At 54.1% G+C, this 20,510-nt stretch overlaps 2 protein-coding genes across 2 annotated transcripts in view; one reads left to right on the top strand and one right to left on the bottom strand.

Moving 5' to 3' along the window:
• The first annotated feature begins 781 nt into the window (after positions 1 to 781).
• Positions 782 to 20,510, top strand: part of LOC136569706 (zinc finger protein 420-like) — a 37,911-nt gene continuing 18,182 nt past the window's right edge. Inside the window, exons 1-2 of the mRNA XM_066570067.1 lie at positions 782 to 833; positions 1,020 to 1,466. Of these exons, the coding sequence (XP_066426164.1) occupies positions 782 to 833; positions 1,020 to 1,466 (499 nt within the window). The remainder of the gene's footprint in view (positions 834 to 1,019; positions 1,467 to 20,510) is intronic.
• Positions 15,227 to 16,158, bottom strand: LOC136569678 (olfactory receptor 14J1-like). The gene is given in 2 exon segments (XM_066570046.1): positions 15,227 to 15,363; positions 15,366 to 16,158. Coding segments are annotated over 2 exon segments (930 nt in total).

The following is a 20,510-nucleotide window of genomic DNA, read 5'->3' as shown; positions in this document are numbered from 1 at the left end:
AAAATATTAGAGAGATGCCATTTGCCATGGAGCAGGGCAAGTGTGACATTGTCCCCTGTGTGTGTGGCCTTCCCGGGGTGGGGGTTTTACACCTGAGCCAGTTTGGGTAAGGGTGGTGGTGTTTACCCCCTGAGCAGGGATTACCCCACTGTTTCAGGTTGCAATGTAAGATGGAACCAAATGCATGTTTTCAATCCCCATCTTCATCAACGGCTATAAACAGGTGGAGCAGTGTTCTTGATTTCTTCCATGACTCAGCCCTGATAACGCCCTGCAGGGGAGATATCTTCTGTGAATGGGCCATTGAGTGTCACTGCAGGACTGATAAAATTCCATCATCCCATTGTGGGATGCTCCGCCCAGGGGGAGGATCCAAGCATTCCTACCTGGATATAAGCTGAGCCTTGCCACACCAGGAGCAGCTTGCCTACTGGATTCCCAGAGGACAAGAGCTCCAGAACCACCACTGGACCTTCAGAGGAAGACCAGACCCTTCTACAGGATCACTGCTTGGACAGAATCACGTTCATCACTCCAACAGGACTGCAGCCACCATTTAATGGGACTGCTGCCACCACCCTGAGCAGCAACAGGGTGTCAGGTTATATCCTGACTCTGTCAGTTTAAGGCAGTATCTTTGCCTTGATCTTCATTTTCTTATTAAACTCTAATTCTGATTTAGACTCTCCCCCAGGTTTCCCTTAAATCCTGTAAAAAGACGATGTGTGCCCCCTTTGTTTGGTTCCCAGAACAGGATTTCCCATTCCCAAACCTTGACTCAATGGAGGAGGAGGCTGCGAGGAAGAGGAAGGAGCCCTGGGAGACCCAGGCAGGTGAGGAGGAAGTCAGTGCCCCTTTCCCCCTCTCTCCTGCTCCATCTCCCAGCCCAGCACAGCCCCCGGCTGCAGGACAACCCTGCTGCCAACCCCGTCCTGCCGGGGACGCACTGGGGGTATCTCCTTCCCCTTCCCTCTGGCACGGAGGCAAATCCCATCCTCTCCTTGGCCTTCCTCCCCCAGGGAAGAAGCTGAGGATGGAGACCAGGGAGGACAAATCCCCACAGCAAAACCATGGGGAAGAGGCCATTTTAAGTGGCTCCACGGTGCAGAATTCCAACAGGGTGGAGGAAAAGCCCCAGAGATCCCACAGGAGGAGGGGCTCAAAACCCAGCCCAGTGTGCTCTGAGGAGGAAAGACCCACCCTGAGCCAGGAAGGTGGGCAGAGCTTCAGCCAGAGCTCACAGTTGGTGGTGCATGGGCAGCTTCACAATGGGGAGAAGCCCCACAAGTGCTTGGAGTGTGGGAAGAGCTTCAGCAAGAGTAACCAGCTGATCAGCCACCAGATGATCCACACCGGCGAATGGCCCTACAAGTGTGGGGAGTGTGGGAAGGGCTTCAGCTGCAGCTCTTCCCTCATCATCCACCAACGCATCCACACTGGGGAGAGGTCCTACGAGTGTCCTGAGTGTCAGAAGAGGTTTCGGACCAGCTCCAGTCTCCACCTGCATGAGCGAATTCACTCAGAGGAGAGGCCCTTCCACTGCCCTGACTGTGGGAAGGGCTTCAAGCAGAAATCCCACCTCATCAGGCACCAGCGCATCCACGCTGAGGAGAGGCCCTATGAGTATCTCCAGTGTGGGAAGAGCTTCACCAGCAGCTCTCACTTGACCAGACACCAACAGAGTCACTGGTAAGAGAAGCCCCGCCAATGCCCCAGTTTCAGGAGGTGCTTCGTTCACTGCTCCAAATTCATCCTCCATTGGAGGCCCCACGTTGGGAAGAGCCTCGGTGATCCATGTTCCCTGTGATCCATGTGGGGAAGACACCTGTCCCTTTTCCTGCCCCTCCCAGTGACATGATGTGGGATGGGAGAACATGATGGTCTGGCCATGGCTATGACATTACATTCACTCCCACCTCAGGCCATTGCCAGGGGCAGGAAAGGGACTCTCTCTCTCCCTGAGGAGAAGGGTGTCCTTTCCAGACAGGAGAAACTGTGGCCAGGCAAACCCAGTGAGTTGTGTTTTAGTTTTCCCTGTAAATAGTTTTATTTATCTCTTCGGTTATCAATATTGTTTTTGTTCTGTTTGTTCCTTATCTGGTTGCTGTTCCCAATAAATTGTTTTTATCCCAGCCCAGGATCTTTGCCTTTTGTGCTTTCCATGGGAGGCAGGAGGGCAGCAAGGGCAGCGCGGTTTTAGCGGGAGCAGGAAATTGGGGAATCCCATTCCTGAAGCCCGGCTCGTGGAAACCGAGCATCCCAGCTGGTGCCAGCCCTGGTGGCCATGGCAGCAGCCTTGGGAGCAGGTCCCTGGCTGGGGCTGTGGGAACCTCTTCCCTCTGGTGCCCAGGGACAGGAGTGGAGGGAACGGCTGCAGCTGAGTCTGGGCAGGCTCAGGTTGGATGTCAGGAAAAGGTTTTTGCCCAGAGGCTGCTGGGGCCCTGGCCAGGCTCCCCAGGGAAGGGTCCCAGCTCCAGGGCTCTCTTAGCTGCAGCAGTGTTTGGCCAGCGCTGCCAGGCCCAGGCTGGCATTGTTGGGGTGTCCTGTGCAGGGCCAGCAGTTGGACTGGAGGATACTGATGGGTCCCTCCCAGCTCAGCCAATTCTGTGCTTCTGGGATCCCATGCACCTGGGGATGGGCGCTGCCAATGGTTGCCATGGCAACAGGCTCTGGCTGCAGGCCTGAGCTGGTGTCCATGGCAACCACCCCTGGCATGGGGTCTCCATGGAGCTGCCAAGGGACTGAGCATAGCAACAGGGGGCTGGGGATGGTTCCCATGGAAACTGACCATAGCAACAGGGGCCTGATGATGGTTGCCATGGAAACTGACCATAGCAACAGGGTTGCTGGTGATGGTTGCCTGATAAGGATCAGATTTGGCACAGGCCCTCAGAGGGGTTCCATGGGGGCTTTCCAAGAGTCTCCAGGCTGTTCCAGAGCTGGAATGTCACAGGCATAGACAGGGGCTCCATGGAGACCTCCCAGGGCGTTCTGGGAATGATCGGACAGAAAGATCTTGACCAGAGTTATTTACTCCACAGTACAGGAGCTATAACAAATATTAGAATATAGTGCAATAGGCAGAAGTTTGAAGTCAGCAGGGCCTTGCTGGAGTTGTTGGAGGCCATTGCAGGCAGAGCCTCCTGCTCCAGCAGGAACTGCATTTCCTGTGCCATCAGCAGGGCAGGTCCCGCTGCTGGAAGAGCCCCAGGCCAACCCCAGCACAGGGAAGGCCTTGGGCACAAGGGCAGAGTGCCGTGCTGGGAGCTGTGCCAGGGAGAGCCTGAGGCACCAAAGGCACCTTGGCAGCAGCAGCTGCTTGCAGGCCATGGCCAGAAGCCTCCCTTGGCAGCCCGGCCTGGTGGCCACCACTGCAGAGCTGCTGCCTCAGGGCTCATTCCTGGCTGGGCTCTGAAAAGCCACTTCTGCCCCAGGAGCCTGACTGGGAAGCCATTGGCCCCAGCACCTTGTGGACAAGATATTAATGACAAACTCTTCATGCCAGCAGAGCCAAGGCAGGTGCAGAGGAAAGGGAAGAGCCAGGCCCAGGGGACAGGGCTGCCATGGTGATGGCTGTGAGGGCACTGCCCCTGCAGCAGCCTGGCTGCCCTCCGCAGACATTCTGGCCAGAAGCCTTGTGAGGGCACCCAGCACAGCAGAGAACCCACACTGCAGGAATTCTGTCACTGGGGAGGGCAGGGGGTTTCACTGGGTCAGGTTGCAGAAAGTTCCTGCTCTTGGACAATTCCTGGGATGGGGCATCCAATTCTCTGGAAAAACAGTTGCAGTTTCATGTCACTTTCATAACTGCAAAATATTTCCTCTTCTAACAAATGTAAATCTGCCTTCATTCAGTTTAGAGATATTGACCCTTGTTTTGTCACTGCAAGATGTGGGAGAAAATAACTTTGATCACTATTTTTCCATTTTCACAGACCTTGGAGAGGACCCAGAAATCTCGCAATATGAGGTTTGGAGGCCTCATCACAAAACCAGAAGGGAGAGTCTGCAGGCTCTGGGGTCAGTGGTGTGGAGTCTGAGGACAGAACAGGAATAGCCTGGGAGGGATGGAAGGGTGGTTTCAGAGGGGCTGGAGCTTTTCTTCCTAGTGGGAATGAGCCTGACGAAGACATAATAGCATCAAGGGCAGCTGGGGAGGCCCAGAGTAGACACCAGGAGAAAGGAATTTCCCTGCCAGGGCAGGGCTGTGGTGCAGCACGTCCCCCAGCAGGAGCCTGGAGCAGCCCAAGGCTTTGTGTGGGCAGGCAGGGGCAGGCAGGAGGCAGAGCTGTCAGCAAAGGAAGGGGCCAGCCAGGTGGGGCAGCTGGGGGATGCCGACAGCCTGCAGGGACAGAGGCGCAGGTTTGCTCAGCACCAGAGAAACCTTTGCCTTGCTTGTCCCCACCTGTCATCACTGCCACCAGTGTTCTGCTCTACCTGGAACCTGGGGACACTTTCTCAGTGCTGTCCCTCAGAAGGTTCTATTTAAAGTATGAGATACTTCAGTGTTTCACCCTCTTTTTGAGTCCCTGAGAAGTTCTTTGAGCACATTCTGAGGGACTGAGTCTGATGCAAAGATCACCAAAGCCCCAGAGGGTCATTAAAGTCCCTGTGCTGTGTCTGTGCTGCTGAGCTGGGCCAGGCTCCTGGCACAGAGGCAGCTCCTGGCAAGGGCAGCAGAGCTGCAGAGAGACAGCTCTGGCCAGGAGCAGCTCCTGTGCACAGCCCACCAGGGCTGGGGCACTGCCAGGGCCCATCAGGGACACCAGCAGGGCACAGACAGAGCTCCCAGGGGCTCAGCACTGGCAAGGGCTGTGGCATGTCCCAGAGGGAGCTGTGTCACAGCACCTCCTCTGTGGCTGTGTCATGGAGGCACAGAGCAGCTGTGATGTCAGCAAGGAGCTGTGTGACAGCACAGAGTGGGCTGTGTGAGGTCACAGATTGGGCTATGACATCACAGAGTTTGTCGTGTGAGGTCACGGAGCAGCTACAGCATCATAGAGGGGACTGTGTGAGATCACAGGGGCAGTGTGACATCACAGGGGCAGTGTGACATCACAGGGGCAGTGTGACATCACAGGGGCTGTGTGAGGTCACTGGGGAGGTCACTCTGCCCCGGCCCCCCTCACAGTTCCCCCCAGAGCAGTCCAACCCTGCTCGTGCACAGCGGGGTCCCCTGTCCCCCCGGGTCCCCCCGCCTCCGGTGCCACAGCCTCCCCCAGAGGATGTTCCACGAGATCGACCCCAGAGCCTGACACGGGGACGGGGGGCCGGGGCCCTGGGGGTGGCACAGGGGGACAGGGACCCCCCGGCAGCATCCCCGTGTCCCCCAGGGCCAGAGCCTGGACCAGGGCTCCTTCGCCCTGGTACCAACGAGCCCTTGAGAGTGCTGGAAAAATCCCCAGCAAGGGAGCAGCCAAAACCAGATTGAATATTAAGGGACAGCAGCACAAAGTTCCTTGGCAAGAGTCACTCTGCTCCTGACTGGACACTTCAGGCACACCAAGGAAACAAAGCAACAACAAAACCAAACCAAACCCAGGCAATCAAACCAGAAATGAGCCAAGAACTGTCCCTGTGTGTGTGTGTGAAAAAAGGACAGTGAGGGCAAGGATAAAAGGAATACAGGCCACAAACTTAACAGAGCTCAAACTTAACAGGACTTAACTTATACCTTAACCTTGACTTATACCTTCAACTTCACAATTTAGCAAAAGAACAGCACTTAACAGTGTTTAAGAGAACCTAAAACCTTTGACTTTGCAATTTAACAGAGGAATAACATTTAACAGTATTCAAGTCCGCTTATTACTTATATTAAACAACTTAGCAAAAGAACAACTCTTAGCAGCATTTAACTTTGCTTACACCTTGTGATTTAACCTCACCTACAGACCTGATTGACTCAGCTATCCAAGGCACTCAAACCCCTCAGAGAGCAGCATTTCTGCCACATTTTCCCAGCACAGGCACTCCTGTGTGCACACAGACACAAAGAGTCAGTGCAAAGCACCTGAGAGAAATTCCCCTGAGGGCAGGAAATGCTCCTTGTGGATCCTTTGGCATCTCCCCAGAGGGTGAACGGTTGAGCCTGGAGGAGTGGGGGGATCAGCCCAGGCTCCGTTGTTGTTGGGGATCCCCGAGTGCAGCAAACGGGGGAGTTCCCGGCTGGGAGAGGCCCCACTCAGAGGGAGTCGCTGGCCCAGGAGAGCTCCAAGGGCTCCTTTTGGAGCGCTGTTTGTAGGGCCCCAAGAGAGGAGCTTCAGTCCCAGCAATGGTTCATCCTGGCCACACTTGGCACCAACAGCTTTCTTTGGCAGTGTGAGAACAGGGATGTTGTGCCACTGAGGGAACAAAACCAGTTCCCAGGGCTGCTCCTACAGAAAGCAGGAGCTGGTTGGGCAGCAGCAGTGCCTGGGGCAGACAGTGTTTGGGATGAGCTGCAGAGGAGCTGAGCCCAGGGACTGTTGGCCAAGGCTGAGGCCCAAGGAGCATTTCTCATCTGGCAGGGCAGCCTGAGAAGGAGGGGGGAATGCAGCAGCACAGGGCCATGGAACCAAGGGACCATTGTGACACTGTGGGGCCCTGTGAGACCAAGGGACCATTGTGACACTGTGGGGCCTCAGGGAATCATGGAGAGCACTGTGACATTGCTGGGCCTCATGGAACCAAGGGGACAATAATGACACTGTGTGACTTCATAAAAATGTAGGGACTGTAGTGTCACTGAGAGGCCCCATCAAACCAAGGGTCCACTGTAACACCACAGTGCCTCATGGAAAAAGGTCCATTTTGATATTGCAGGGCCTCATGTAACAATAGAGACACCATTAAGAGATGGCAGCCTCATGGAACCACGGGGCCATTGTGACACTGTGGGGCTCCATGGAACCAAGGAGACCATAGTGACACTGAGGGGACTCATGGAATCACGGAGACCATTGTGACACTATGAGGATCCATGGAATAAGCAAAGCATTGTGACACTGTGAGGCCTCATGGAACCAGTGAGACCATTGTGACACTGAGGATCCCCATACATCCAAGAGGATCATTGTGATACTGCGGGGCCTCGTGAAACCAAGAGGCCTTTGTGACACTGCAGGGCTCCATGGAACCAAAGCTCCAGGGTGACACAGAGGGGCCTCCATTGGTCCATTGTGACACTGTGGAGTCAAAGGAGACCATTGTGACACAGCAAAACCCCAGGGTCCAAAGGTCCATTGTGACATAGCAGGGTCATGGAACAGAGGCATCACGTGACACTGTGGGGCCTGGGGAACCACGGAGACCATTGTGACACTGCAAGGCCTCATGGAATCATTGGGACCATGATAACATTGAGGGGCCCCATGAATTTGTTGGGGCCATTGTAAAATATTGGGCCCCATAAAAGCAAGGGAACACAGAACGGGTCTGGCTGGTTTGGCCTCCCAGGGGCTGCATGACTGGTCCAGCTGACCTTGGCATGTTGAGGGTCTCTTCTCATCTTCTACTGAAACACTGAGGCTCCGTGCTTTCCTTCATATGGAAAAGAACTGCCCTTCTTCTCCAGGCACGCATGGCAACAATTGGAGTTTCACCTCCAAATTTCCTTATATCCAAAGATTGTTCACATAGGAATATTGCCAGGATAAGTCTGGCTGGCTATGGTTTCATAAGGGTCAGCTCCCATCTGTCCCCAAAGCACTGGGGAAGGCTCCGTGTTTTCCTTTCTATAGGAAAGAACTGTCCTGCTTCTCCAGGTTCCCATGGCTGAGATTGGGTTTCCACCTCCAAATTCCCTTAATCCAAACACTGATCCCAGACAAAATCTGCCATTCCTGACAAGTCTGAATGGCCTTGGCCTAGTGAGGCTCTCACCTGCCTTCCAAACACTGGGGCTCCATGGTTAACTTCCTATGGAAACGAACTGTCCTTCTCATCCAGGTGTCCATGGACAGAATTAGGGTTCCACAGCCAACATTCCCTGTTGCGAGAGACTGGAGGAGATTCTTGGCTGGAAACATTTCATGCATGGGAGAGGAAGGTGCAGGTCCAGCCCTGCCCTGCCCTGGAACCCCAGCCCTGCCCTGGAACCCCAATCCCCCCAGAGCCTCTATCCCAGCCCAGCAGTGGCTGCCAGTCCCTGGCACAGCACAGGCAATGCTCCACAGCCACCTCTGCAGCCCCCAGCCCAGCTCCTGAGGGACCAAATGAGCCCAAATCCCACCTGGGGGAAGGGCCCAGGAAGACCAAGGGGTATTGAAGGCTGACCACAAGGCAAGCACACATCTTGCCTCTACCTCCTCTTGGAATTTCCATCTGAACAATGCTGCAATCCAGGGCTTTGTAGCTGTGTGTGTGTGCTTCTCTGTATCTTTTCTGTCTTTTGGTCTCTCTGTGTCTTCTTCTATTTCTGTCCTCTTGCAAATTTTGAATAACTTAAAATTGAACAGGCTTAGAGTTTATGAAATTGAATGGGCCAAATTAATACTTTGAGAAGTGTTTTCTGCTGATTGAATGTGGCATTAAACCATTTGCCAAGTTTCTTTTATTTTCTGAAGTTGCCAGTAAAGACTGTTTTGTTGTTTTGAGCTCTTGAGGATTTCCTGTCAGTATTTCTCCAGTGCGTGCAACTCAGAGGACACAAACAATTGTAATTCCTTTTAAATGTCTCCTTGAGAGAGTTGTTTGGGAGATGGGGGTCAGGGCTTGTCTGTGCTGCTTGGCCCAGCCCAGGCAGGGCTTTCCCAGCCACATTCCACACTCCATTGCCCAGCTGGAGCCCCTGGTGCCTCTGAGTTGTGCTGCCCCAGCCCCAGGGACGCTCTCCTTGTCTGCCCATTCCCCCACGGTCTCTGGGCAGAGATGGCCTCAGTGGGGGCTGCTGACATCCTCAGCAACTTGGAGGCTGCTGCTGAATTTCACTGCTCCAGAGGCTTGTTCAGCCTTCAGCTCTTCAGTGCAGGAATTCAGTGTCCCCGGGCTCATGAACATTCAGAACACCTTAACAAGCCAAGCCTCTGGGAATCATTTGATTTTAATTTTCAAATCATTTGTGGTTAATTAGACAGATCTCAGTAGTATATCCACAGTGAATGCAATATATTTAAAAAGACAGTGAGAAAATATTTTTTAGGTCCTGTTTAGGTTTTTTTCCCCTGTTAATTCACTGATATGTGCAACCTCCAATTGACACTGAATCCAAGCACCTCCTCATGCAGTTGGAATAGATATGAAAATCAAGACCCTTCCTGGCTGACAATCAATCAGACTCTGTCCCTACCCCCACCCCACCATTTCCCCCATCCAAGCCCTGGCACTCAGAGCAGCCTTGTGCAAATCTGAGCTCCCTCCAGCCCAACTGCACCTGCAGCTTTCAGCTCCTTGGCTCCAACTCCCACCTGCTTTCCTTGGAGAAGGAGCTGCCTGAGACACAGAGGGATGTTCATTTCTTGTCAGCCAACAAAGCCAAGGGAAAGCACAGCTCCATCAAATGCCAGAGTCATCCTTCTCCCTGGCTCTGCCCTGCACCTAATCCCCACAGCCTGTCCTGTTTCCTTCGTCCCTGCATTTCCAGGGAGTTTCTGGCTATGGAGGGAGGTCCAAGTGCAGCCACTGGAGTGGGAACCACAACTCATCAGGTTTGTGTCCTTTGAGGGAGCAGGAACTGGTGAGGCTCAGACGCACAGAAAGTTTTCTCTTCATGGCCAGCATAAAAAATGTGAACATGATAAAATTTAGGAAACCTCAAAACCCTTCCCTCAGCTCCATGTGATATCACAGCAACATCTGACATGTTCACCACCCTCAAGGGATTGCCATACAGGAAAGATTTTAGACAGAGACATAAGAAGAGGTGATATAAAAGATAAAAATACAACTAAAATGCTGACTAAGGTGTTATTTTAACTTCTGAAAGATTAGACAACTCCCTGAAGCTCAAAGCATGAAGCCAGTCAAGGGAGATGCATTGGAATGACCTGAGAAGAGCTGCAGGAGGAAGTCTGGGAGCAAAGGAAAGGACAAAGATCCAGCAACTCTAAATGAAGAGATGTCCTTAAACACAGCCATTTAAACAGGACAGCTGAAAACATATGAAGGAAGAGGTTCATGAAATATTCAACTGAATGTTGGTGGCAAAGGTAGAAGAGAAGATCAGTTTTTCTTCTCCTGCCATCAGTAGAAGAATCCAGTAGATCCAGGAAATTCGTGTTCCTGCTGGGAAAATATTGCCATATCTCAAACGTACTCAAATGACCCACATAAAAAAGATTTACTTGTATAATTATCAAACTAACAGGTGTTAACACCTGTGACCCTTTCCAGGGAGACATCAGTTGTGTGTCCATGAACAGGCAGTGACACTTGTGCCCTGAGGTGCCCAGCTGGGATTGGATCTCTCCCAGAGCACCTGAGGGAGAGCAGAGCACGTTGCAAGCTGCAGGTCCCTGACAGCCCCACAGGGCTCCTGTCCCATCAACATCTGCTCTGCTCCAGTCTGAAACAGGGCCCAGCATGGTGCTGGGATCATCAGAGAGCTGAGGTGTGTGCTGGAATTCAATGGCCTCCCCATCCCGCAGCAGCCCTGCATTTCCCTCCTGCAGCCTTGGTCTCCAGCCCAGCCATGGAGGCTCTTTGGGCTCTGGAGTGTTGCTGCAGCCCCCAAGGGCAGCTGAGCTCTGCCTTTGGCACAGTCAGGCCTGGCCAGCGCAGGCCACGCTCAGCAATTGCTTGTGTGTGCCTGGCCTTGCTGTCAGCCCCGGCAGCGGCTGCGTGGCCCCTTTGTGGCCCTGTGCTGGCCCAGCCATGGTGGCCCAGCCCCTGTGCAGGCCCAGGCCAGGCCAGGAGCATTGCGGCTGGGAACGGCCCCTGTGCCGTGGTGCCCACAGCAGCCTTGGGGCTCTGTGCCCCATGGCCTCCCTGCTGGACAGCCTCTGCCAGCTCCTGCAGAGCCCATGGCACCTGTGGGGCTGCACAGACAGCCCTGCCCCAGGCTCTGCTGGCCTCTGGACCAGCAGAGAGGCAGCCAGGGCTGGCCATGGCCGGGAACAGGCCCTGAGCCCCGCAGGTGGATGGAGCTGGGCCACAGCCAAACTCAGCCCAGGCCAAAGCTGGGCTCAGCAGCCAGGGCTGCCAAGGGCTGGGCACAGAGGCTGGCTCTGACAAATGTCCTGGTCCCCCTCCCTGCTCTGTCCATGCCACCAAGGGCACAGAGCAGCCTCCTCTCTGGGCCACTTGCCTGTTTGCAATGCCTTGCACAGGCGCTGGCCCTGCCCCACAAGGCCTGGCCTGAGTCCTGCCCCTGCACGCTCAGCCAGGCTGAGATGGACACTGATGGTTTCTGGGCCAGGCTCTCGGAGCCCAGCCCAGCTCCCTGCAAGCTCTGCCATCTGCCCTGAGCTCTGGGCAGCACCAAGGGCCTCTCTGAGCCCAGCCCAGCCCAGCCAGCTCTGGCCCCACAGCTCTGCTCAGGCCAGGCTGCTCTGGGCACTGGCCCCACGGCCTCAGCCCCTGCCAAGGCCACAGCAGCAGCTGCAGCTGCCACAGGACTCAGCCCCAGCCATGGGGGAAGGTGCTTGGCCAAGGCCAAAGGAGGCTCCCTGGCTGCCCTGCTCCCCTCGGGCTGAGGTGCTGAGGGCTCTGCAGCCCCTGCTGCCATCCCATCTGCCCAGGGCAGCACAAGAGCCCCGGCCTTGGGGCCCTCAAGAGCTGCTCCTGCTCCAGGCCCAGGGCCCATGCCAGAGCTGGGGCAGCCACAAAGCTGTGCCCATTTCTGTTCATTGCTGCTCTCATGGGCATGGATCCTCAGCACTTTTGGAGGTTGCTAATGAATTTTATTACTCCAGAGGCCTCTTTCTTGAACTCTTCAGTTCAGGAATTCAGTGAAAAAGGCTCATAAACATTTGTTTAAAACACCTGAACAAGAACAGCCCTGAGGAATAATCGAAGTTTTCAATTCTTCTGTGGTTAGTTAGACAAATTTCAGAAGTGTTTTCAGTGTGAATCTGCTGTATTGAAAAAAAAAGGGAAGAGAACTGTTTTATCCAGTATTCTTTTCCTGTTTAGGCTTTGGTATAATCTATGTCCAATTGATATTGACCCCCAGCACCTCCTAATGCTGTGTGAAGAGATATAAAAATCAAGACCCTTCATGGCTGACAATCAATAACACTTTGTCCTCCCCCCTCTCCCCGCCATTTCCCCTATCCAGCCCCTGGCACTCCTATGGATCAGGAATGGTGTGGCCAGCAGGGACAGGGTAGTGGTTCTTGCCCTGTGCTCAGCACTGGTTGGGCAGCTCCTCGAGTGCTGTGTCCAGTTCGGGGCCCCCAATTTAGGAAGGCCATGAAGGGGCTGGAGCGTGTCCAGAGAAGGGCAACAAGGCTGGGGAGGGGTCTGGAGCACAAGTCCTGTGAGGAGTGTCTGAGGGAGCTGGGGTTGTTTATCCTGGAGAAGAGGAGGATCAGGGGAGACTTCATCACTCTCTACAACTCCCTGACAGGAGGGTGCAGCCAGGTGTGTGTTGGGCTTTTTTCCCAGGGAACAGCGACAGGACAAGAGGACACAGCCTTCAGCTGCACCAGGGGCATTTAGGCTGGACATTAGGAAATATTCTCCACACAAAGGGTGATTTGGCATTGGAATGGGCTGCCCAGGGAGGTGGGTGAGTCACCATCCCTGGAAGTGCTTAAGGAAAGACTGGATGTGGCACTCAGTGCCATGGTTGGGGTGACAAGATGGTGTTGGGTGCCAGGTTAGACTTGATGCTCTCCAAGGTCTTTCCCAGCCTGGTTGTTTCTCTGATGATTGTGACCCTGCAGGGTCCTGGGGAAGCAAGGGGCCATTGTGACACTGCGGGGCCTGGTGGCACTAAGAGGACCATGGTGACACTGTGTACGACATGGCAGCACAGAGCCACGGGGCCATTGTGACATTGTGGGGCTGAATGGAAGCAAGGAGTCCATGGTGACAGTCTGGGTCCTGCTGGAACCACAGAGGCCACTGTGACACTGTGGGGCCTTGTGGAACCAAGAGGCCATTGTGACAGTGCGGAACCAAGGAGACCCTTGGGAGAGCCTGGGGACAATGGAATCAAGGCACCATTGCTCCATTGCAAGGACTCGGGGAACTGAGGGAACAATTGTGACACTTTGGTGCCCCATGGAACCAAGGGTCCCTGGGGACACTGCAGGATCTTGTGTCACCAGGGCTCCATTGTGACACTGCAGCACCAAGGAATTCATGGTGGCACTCTGAGGCCTCATGGAACCAAGAGGCCACTGTGACCCTGCAGGGCCTTTTGGAACCATGCAGAGCATTGTGACAGAGCAGGACCTGGTGTCATGATAGGGCCATCGTGACACTGCAGGGCCCCATGGAACCAAGGGGCCAGGGCTGCTCCTCAGGGACTCCTGGAATGAAGGAAACATGTTTGACACTGTGGTGGCCCTTGAGACCAAGAGGCAATTGTAACACTGTAGAAACAAGGAGAACATTGCTGCACTGCCAGACCTCATGGAACCAAGGATCCATTGTGACACTGCAGGGCCCAAGGATCCAAGGGACCTTGTGACACCAAGGGGTCCCATGGAACCAAAGGGACATTGTGACACTGGCAGGCCTCATGGAGTGATGGAGACCATTGTGGCATTCTGGGGCCTCATGGAACCGTGGTGACACCAAGTTGTCTGGGAGTGTGGATCTGCTGGAGGGCAGGAGGTCTCTGCACAGGGCCCTGGACAGGCTGGATCCAGGGCCCAAATCCAACAGGGTGAGGTTTCACAAGTCCCAGTGCCGGATCCTGTACATTGGCCACAACAACCCCTGCAGCACTACAGGCTGGGGACAGAGTGGCTGGAGAGCAGCCAGGCAGAAAGGGACCTGCAGGGACTGATGGACAGCAGGCTGGACATGAGGCAGCAGTGTGCCCAGGTGGCCATGAAGACTGGGGGATATTCCCATGGTGCCAAGTCAGGAACTGCAATGGGGAGTGGGGCCAGAGAGGAAAGGCCAAACAGGGATGGGCTGTTTGCAGGGGAGGGAGCAGGAATGGGCAATTGGAAGAAATTTGTACCAGAGGTGTAAAGAAAGCAAAGGTGAAGCAGAGGGAATGCTGAGGGCAGTTTGGGGGTGGCTGCCAGGCAGCCCTGGCTCTGAGCAACAGCGTCTGCAGTGGCACAGGAAACTCCCAGCTGATGGGAACAAACTTTCTGGCTGACTGCAGAGGCCAGGACAAAGCTGAGTGGTTTCCCTGGTGTCCCCCAGGCCTTGCTGGCCCCAGGGGCCGGTGGCATTTGTGCTCCCTCAAGTTCTTGTCCCCACAGCAACAGCATGGGGGTGTTCCCCCTGCTGTGTGCAATGCAACCAGGGGCTGCTGAGCCTGTGCTGCTGTGTCTGTGCCTGCAAGGATGGGGCACCTGTGTGAGCTGGGGGAGAGGCCAGGGCTGCAGAGGGGGGATGTTGTTGGCAGCTGCATGAGGACACTCTGGGACGCTGCCCTGGGCTGTGCAGCGCACTGGGGATGGATCAGCCCCTGCTCTGCTGCTCCTTCCCGTCTGCCCCAGGGCCCTTACAGAGCCCCAGCCATGCTGTTTGCCCCCAGCCTGCCCACGGCCAGCCTGAGGCTGCTCACGGGGGTTTCTGTGCTGAGCATTGGCCTGGCCGTGTTCTTGAGAGAGCCTGGGCAAGGAGCCTGGAGCCCCCAGGGCCTGGCCTGGGGCGTCAGCGCTGCCCCAGCAGTGCCCATGGCCTGTCCCTGCTGCAGCCCCGGCACTGCCACCCCCAGGGCTGTGCCCGGCCCCCAGAGCACTCAGGCCCTGCAGCAACACCAGGGCCACCAGGGCAGCGGGGCAGGGCCATGGCAGCAGCACTGGCAACACCAAGTGCTGCTGCTGCTGCTGGGCACAGCTGCTGGGCCAGCGCTGATCTGCCCCAGCTCTGCACACAGACATTGCTGCTGCAGCTCCAGAGAAGGCAACAAAAGGGCATCTTTGCAGAAAAATTTGCCAGGAAATCCTTCAGTTCCCTTAATGTCACCAAGAGAACAGCCCCTCATTGCCACAGTCTGTGGTCACAAGGAAGGTGGAGAGAAACAAAATGGGAAATAGCACGAACAATTACATTTATTTGTTGGAAATATTTAAAAAATAAAACAAAGAAAAAAAATCCTGCAAAACCAAACCACCAAGAAGTATCAAAGATGACTTTTATTTCTAGTGATTGGCAGAGATTGCCAAGCAGTTTAGCGTTTCTGAAGCCATCCAGTCATCAGTCTCCTCACTGCAGCCTTGAGCTCCTGGTTCCTCAGGCTGTAGATGAGGGGGTTCAGGACTGGAGGCACCACCGAGTACAGAACTGACAGGGCCAGATCCAGGGATGGGAGGACATGGAGGGAGGCTTCAGGTAGGCAATCATGCCAGTGCTGATGAACAGGGTGACCACAGCCAGGTGAGGGAGGCAGGTGGAAAAGGCTTTGTACCGTCCCTGCTCAGAGGGGATCCTCAGCACAGCCCAGATGATCTGCACATAGGAGAAAACAATGAACACAAAACAACTGAAATTTAAACACACAGTAACAGAAAGAAGCCCAAATTCCCTGAGATAGGATTTGGAGCAGGAGAGCTTGAGGATCTGTGGGACTTCACAGAAGAACTGGCCCAGGGCATTGCCATGGCACAGGGGCAGGGAAAATGTATTGGCCGTGTGCATGAGAGCAGTGAGAAAGGCACTGGCCCAGGCAGCTGCTGCCATGTGGGCACAAGCTCTGCTGCCCAGGAGAGTCCCATAGTGCAGGGGTTTGCAGATGGACACGTAGCGGTCGTAGCACATGATGGTCAGGAGGAAATACTCTGTTATAGCACAGAAAACAAAAAAAAAAACTTGGGCAGCACATGCTGTGTAGGAGATGTTCCTGGTGGCCCAGAAGGAATTGTGCATGGCTTTGGGGACAGTGGTGCAGATGGAGCCCAGGTCAGCAAGGGCCAGGTTGAGCAAGAAGAAGAACATGGGCGTGTGCAGGTGGTGGCCGCAGGCTACGGCGCTGATGATGAGGCCGTTGCCCAGGAGGGCAGCCAGGGAGATGCCCAGCAAGAGGCAGAAGTGCAGGAGCTGCAGCTGCCGCGTGTCTGCCATTGCCAGCAGGAGGAAGTGCCTGATGGAGCTGCTGTTGGACATTTGCTGGGACTGGCCTTGGGGAGCTGTTCATGGAGAAAAGTCAGTGACAGGTTAGGAGGAATTTTTTCCAGCAAAAACAAAGCCTTTTCCCATAGACCCTTCTCGTATAACCCTCTGACACCCTTTTGAATTTCCAGCAAATTTTCCTTCAACTCCAAGGGGGGTGCCCTGGCTGGTGCTGGCTGAGTGGGACATCAGGTTCAGGGCAGCTACACACAGGGTTTTTATAATTCAGCCCTGCTGTACAGATGTGGGAGGAGGACAGGGACCTGTCCTTGTGTTCCACTTTGAAACCTTGTTAATACAGATGGCCCCGTGAGCATGTGCACCCCCACTGCCAGAGAGCAGGAATGGTAAAATCTGTTTAAATCTTCTAGAGATTTTACAGCTCCTCTTCCCCCTCTCTTGCTGACTATTTTCAGATGTCAGAAACTCTCAGCATTTCTGCTGCCCTCAGGGAGAACAGAGTGAGTTCTCTGAGACAAGGTGGTGAGTGGAGAGTGAGGGGAGGAGGTCTGTCTCCCAGTCCTGTTCCAGGATTCTCTGGGCTTTCATCATTCTTAGACAGAGGATGATCACCCTCCCATGTTTCCTTTAAAAAACATCCTGACACTGCTGAGAGCAGATGGATCCTCCACAGTCCACCAAATGTCCATTCCTTTCTCAAGGTCTCAGCCCCACATTTGTACCCAGGGACACACAGTGCTCATTTCACCAACCCAGCAGCATTTTCCCATCCTAGAACTTCTATGCCTCACCCTCAGGCTTTCAGATAACACAGAGATGTTACAGGACAGGTTTGCATCCTGGAGGGAAGCTCCCAGCTTGAGCTGAAATCTCAGGGAGACTTCCAAGTGTCCTTCTGATGGCATTGGATGAAGGGAGACGCAGCTCCTTCCCTGGCTGCACTGACAGCATTGCCCAGAGCCGGGCACTGGGGACAGTGTCACCCTGAGCCAGCTGTGCCCCTGCCAGAGCCCCCAGGGCCGGGCAGCTGCTACCAGCCCTGTGCTCTGCAGAGGGAACTGGGCCCGGGGCTGCAGAGCTGCCCCACGGCTCTGCTGCAGCTCTGCCTGCACAGGAGGGGCTGCACGCCTTGGAGCCCCGGCCCTCAGGGCAGAGGCTTGGCTGGGGCACAGGAGGGAGGGGGCTTGTTCACAGGGAGGGGCTGCACTGCAGGGGCTCCTGTGGGCATCTCTAAACTCTCCCTGCCACAGCATTGCTGGGCTTTGTTTTCTCTCATTGCCTGATCTTCTCTCTGCTTCCTGCAGATTTCCCTCCTGCAGGTGTTTCCCTGTGCCTGATCTCTCCCTGCCAGCACTCACAGACCCCAAATCTCTGTGCACTCTCCTTGGCCCTACAGAACCCTGCCTGTTTGCAGGGCATGGGCTGGGGGCAGGTTCTGTTTGCAGCTTGGAGAAAAGACAGCTCAGACTGAGCCTGATGGCTCCAGCAAAGGTGATGCTGCTGCTGTCCAAGGGCAGAGTGGCTGAAAGCACATTAGGGATTTCCTGTGAGCCAATAAATTACAGTTTAGGTACCTCAGGCACATGACAAAATTCATAAGTAATAATTCATACTATCTTTAATATTTAACCCTCCCTTCCTGCCATTCTCCAATAGTTGGAAACTGAATACAAAGTCTTAGGAAGTTTCCATATTTTTGTCAAAAACCCTTTCTTGGAAATATTCTATGACTGTTCAGAACCCCTCAGCATGTCAGAGCTCCATGAGCGTTTCACCTCCCCTGCACCAGAAATACCTAGAGTTGTACTCACAGAGTCTGTAGGCATTGGGATGTTCCAGCTTGAGGAGATGGCTCCAGGAGCTGCAGCTGCATTGTCCTGCAGCCAGAGGTTCCTGTGCCAAGGGCTGGCAGTGATTGTGCCCCAGGCACTTCTCAGCCCCTTCCCAGCCCTGACTGATTGAAGCTCTCTGTGCCTCTGTGCTGTGCCCAGGCTGGCTGCAGGCAGTGCCCCAGCCCTGCTGGGCTGGCAGAAGAGCTGCTCATCAAGAGAAATGTGCTTTTGAAGCTCTTCTTGGGGACCAGGAGCTGCCTCTGTGCCAGGAGCCCAGCCCAGCTCAGCAGCACAGACACAGCACAAGGACTTTAATGAGCCTCTGGGGCTTTGTGCTCAGGCCCTGAACATCAGTCCCTGAGAGGGAGATGAAGAAACCTCTCCAGAACACTCCAAACTTTCTTTGAATCACACTCCAAAGTTTCTTGGATTTTTAATGGGTCCCACTGAGGGACACGACTGAGCAAGTGTCCCCAGGCCCCAGGCAGAGCAGAGAACTGCAGGCAGTGATGACAGGTGGGGACAAAGAGAAGCCAAGTCTTGGTGCCCTGGGGCACAGCAGGGTCTGTGCCACCAAGGGCTGGGAGGAGACACCTTGTCCTGAGGCCCTGGGGCCTCCTGGCACAGCCTCAGCCAGGCTGGGCACTGTCAGCCCCTTGTGCTGCCCTCAGCATCCCCCCCTAGCCCACATCCCAGTGGCCTCAAGGATCTGCTGCAAGGAGTCCCTGGGGAGCCTTGCTCAGCAATGGCCCTGGGGGCTCCTTCATGCTCCCTGCAGGGACTGCAGCTTTTTCAAAGGACTTTGGCTTTGGCTTTTGCCTTGGAGTCTCTGAGAGGTTTGTGCAATCCTGGCCTCCAATTATCTGCTGTAATTAGTCCCTGGAGAGGCTTTGTCAGTAACAACACTCACTGGGCTCATTAATGCTTCAGGGTACTTCAGTTATCTTAAGGTACTTGGTGTTTCCCTTTTGATAGAGACTCTGTGAGAGGTTTGTGCAATCATGGCCCCAATTATCTGCTTTAATGAGTCCCTGGAGAGCTTTGTACTGACACTCAGTGGGGCTCATTAATGCCTTGAGATACTCAAGGTTTTTAAGGTACTTTATGGATTTAAGAATACTTTTAGGCACTTTCAAGGATTTTCCTTCCCACACTGATTCTCTAAGAGGTTTTTGTGCCATCCTGGCCTCCAATTCTCTCCTCTAAGGAGTCCATGAGGATCCTGTGTTGGGTATCTTCCCCATTTTTGTTTTACAACAAAGATGGAACTGAAAGCATTTTGTAAGACTTTCTAAAAGCATCCAAACAAACACAGGAGAATTAACAATACACCAACAACCACTAAGAGAATTAATAGTCCTGTTTTAGCTAGACATCATCCAACCCTTTAGTCCCTTGGATTGGAGGAGTTTATTGAACCAGTCTTTGTTTTCCACTTGAAGCTTCTTGAACCCTTCCTTCAGTACCTGAATGCTCTTGTGGATTGACTCGCTGTGGCTGGAGAGGTTCATGCAGCACATGCCCTCAGAGTCTACACAGCCATGCCCATGTGCCCAGAGTAAAAACTCTATCACTGTTCTGCAAGGTGGCGTGTCTGATGGTCTCTGTGTCTGAGAGCAGCCACTCAATGTGAGGGAGGCAGCATTGGTTTGCTTACTTAACAGGCACCCAGGATGGTGTGATTGTCCTAAAGCTTTAGCTGCAGCCACCCAAGGTGGTCCAAACTGGGGGTGCTACCATCTGATACCTGGATTAAAGCTTTCAAAGCCATCTCTTTGATATCATCCAATACTTCTCTGGGGATACCTGCTGCTTGATCATCTGCTAGGCTGTGTTGTCCTTCTCCAGCTAGATGGCTGATTGTCAATTCTGCCCTTGCCTCATTATTAGCATAGTCTGCTATTAATTGATTTAGTAAACACTTCCATCCCCCTTCCCACAAGGTGTATTCTGTAGATGACAACAACATGGTCATAATATATTTTAAATCATAGAGAGTTAACACATGTGCTGTAAACAAGGCCCTCATTAGGCCAATAAAACAAGGTATGACCTTCCTATGGTCTTCAGCTGCCCTACACAGATCCTTGATTTCCCCATAAACCAATGGCTGATATCTGGGATTCTGCCCCCTTCTTTCATACCAAATGGGGCAATGAGGAGTTTCAAGGTTATTTGCCAGTCTCCTTTCTTAACTGGAGGCATGGCCCAGGGTGGAGAGGATGATTGACAGTGGGGGCGTGACCCACAGTTGTGGGGGTGGAGTCTGGAGGTTCATTCAGGGTGGAAGAGAAGGCTGTGGTAGCAGGGAGTGGAGGAGCCAAGATGGAGGGAGGATGGTCGGGCTCCCAAGCCACCTAAAGGCTCCTTCTGTCTTGAGTCTCCAGGGAGTGATGCTCCAAGACAGTGTGGTCATTGCCATCTTGGACCATCGTGGAAGGTCTGAGAAAGGCAGGTTTGAAGGGAGATCCCAAGTTAGGAGTGACCAACGGATCGAGTTTTCGACATGCTGCTTGCTGGTGAAGGGTCTCAAGGATGGTGTGGAAGATGGGG

This window comes from Molothrus aeneus, unplaced genomic scaffold (genome assembly GCF_037042795.1).
Source record: "Molothrus aeneus isolate 106 unplaced genomic scaffold, BPBGC_Maene_1.0 scaffold_19a, whole genome shotgun sequence".
NCBI classification, from domain to species: Eukaryota; Metazoa; Chordata; class Aves; order Passeriformes; family Icteridae; genus Molothrus; species Molothrus aeneus.
This window is presented reverse-complemented; position numbering and strand designations above follow the sequence as displayed.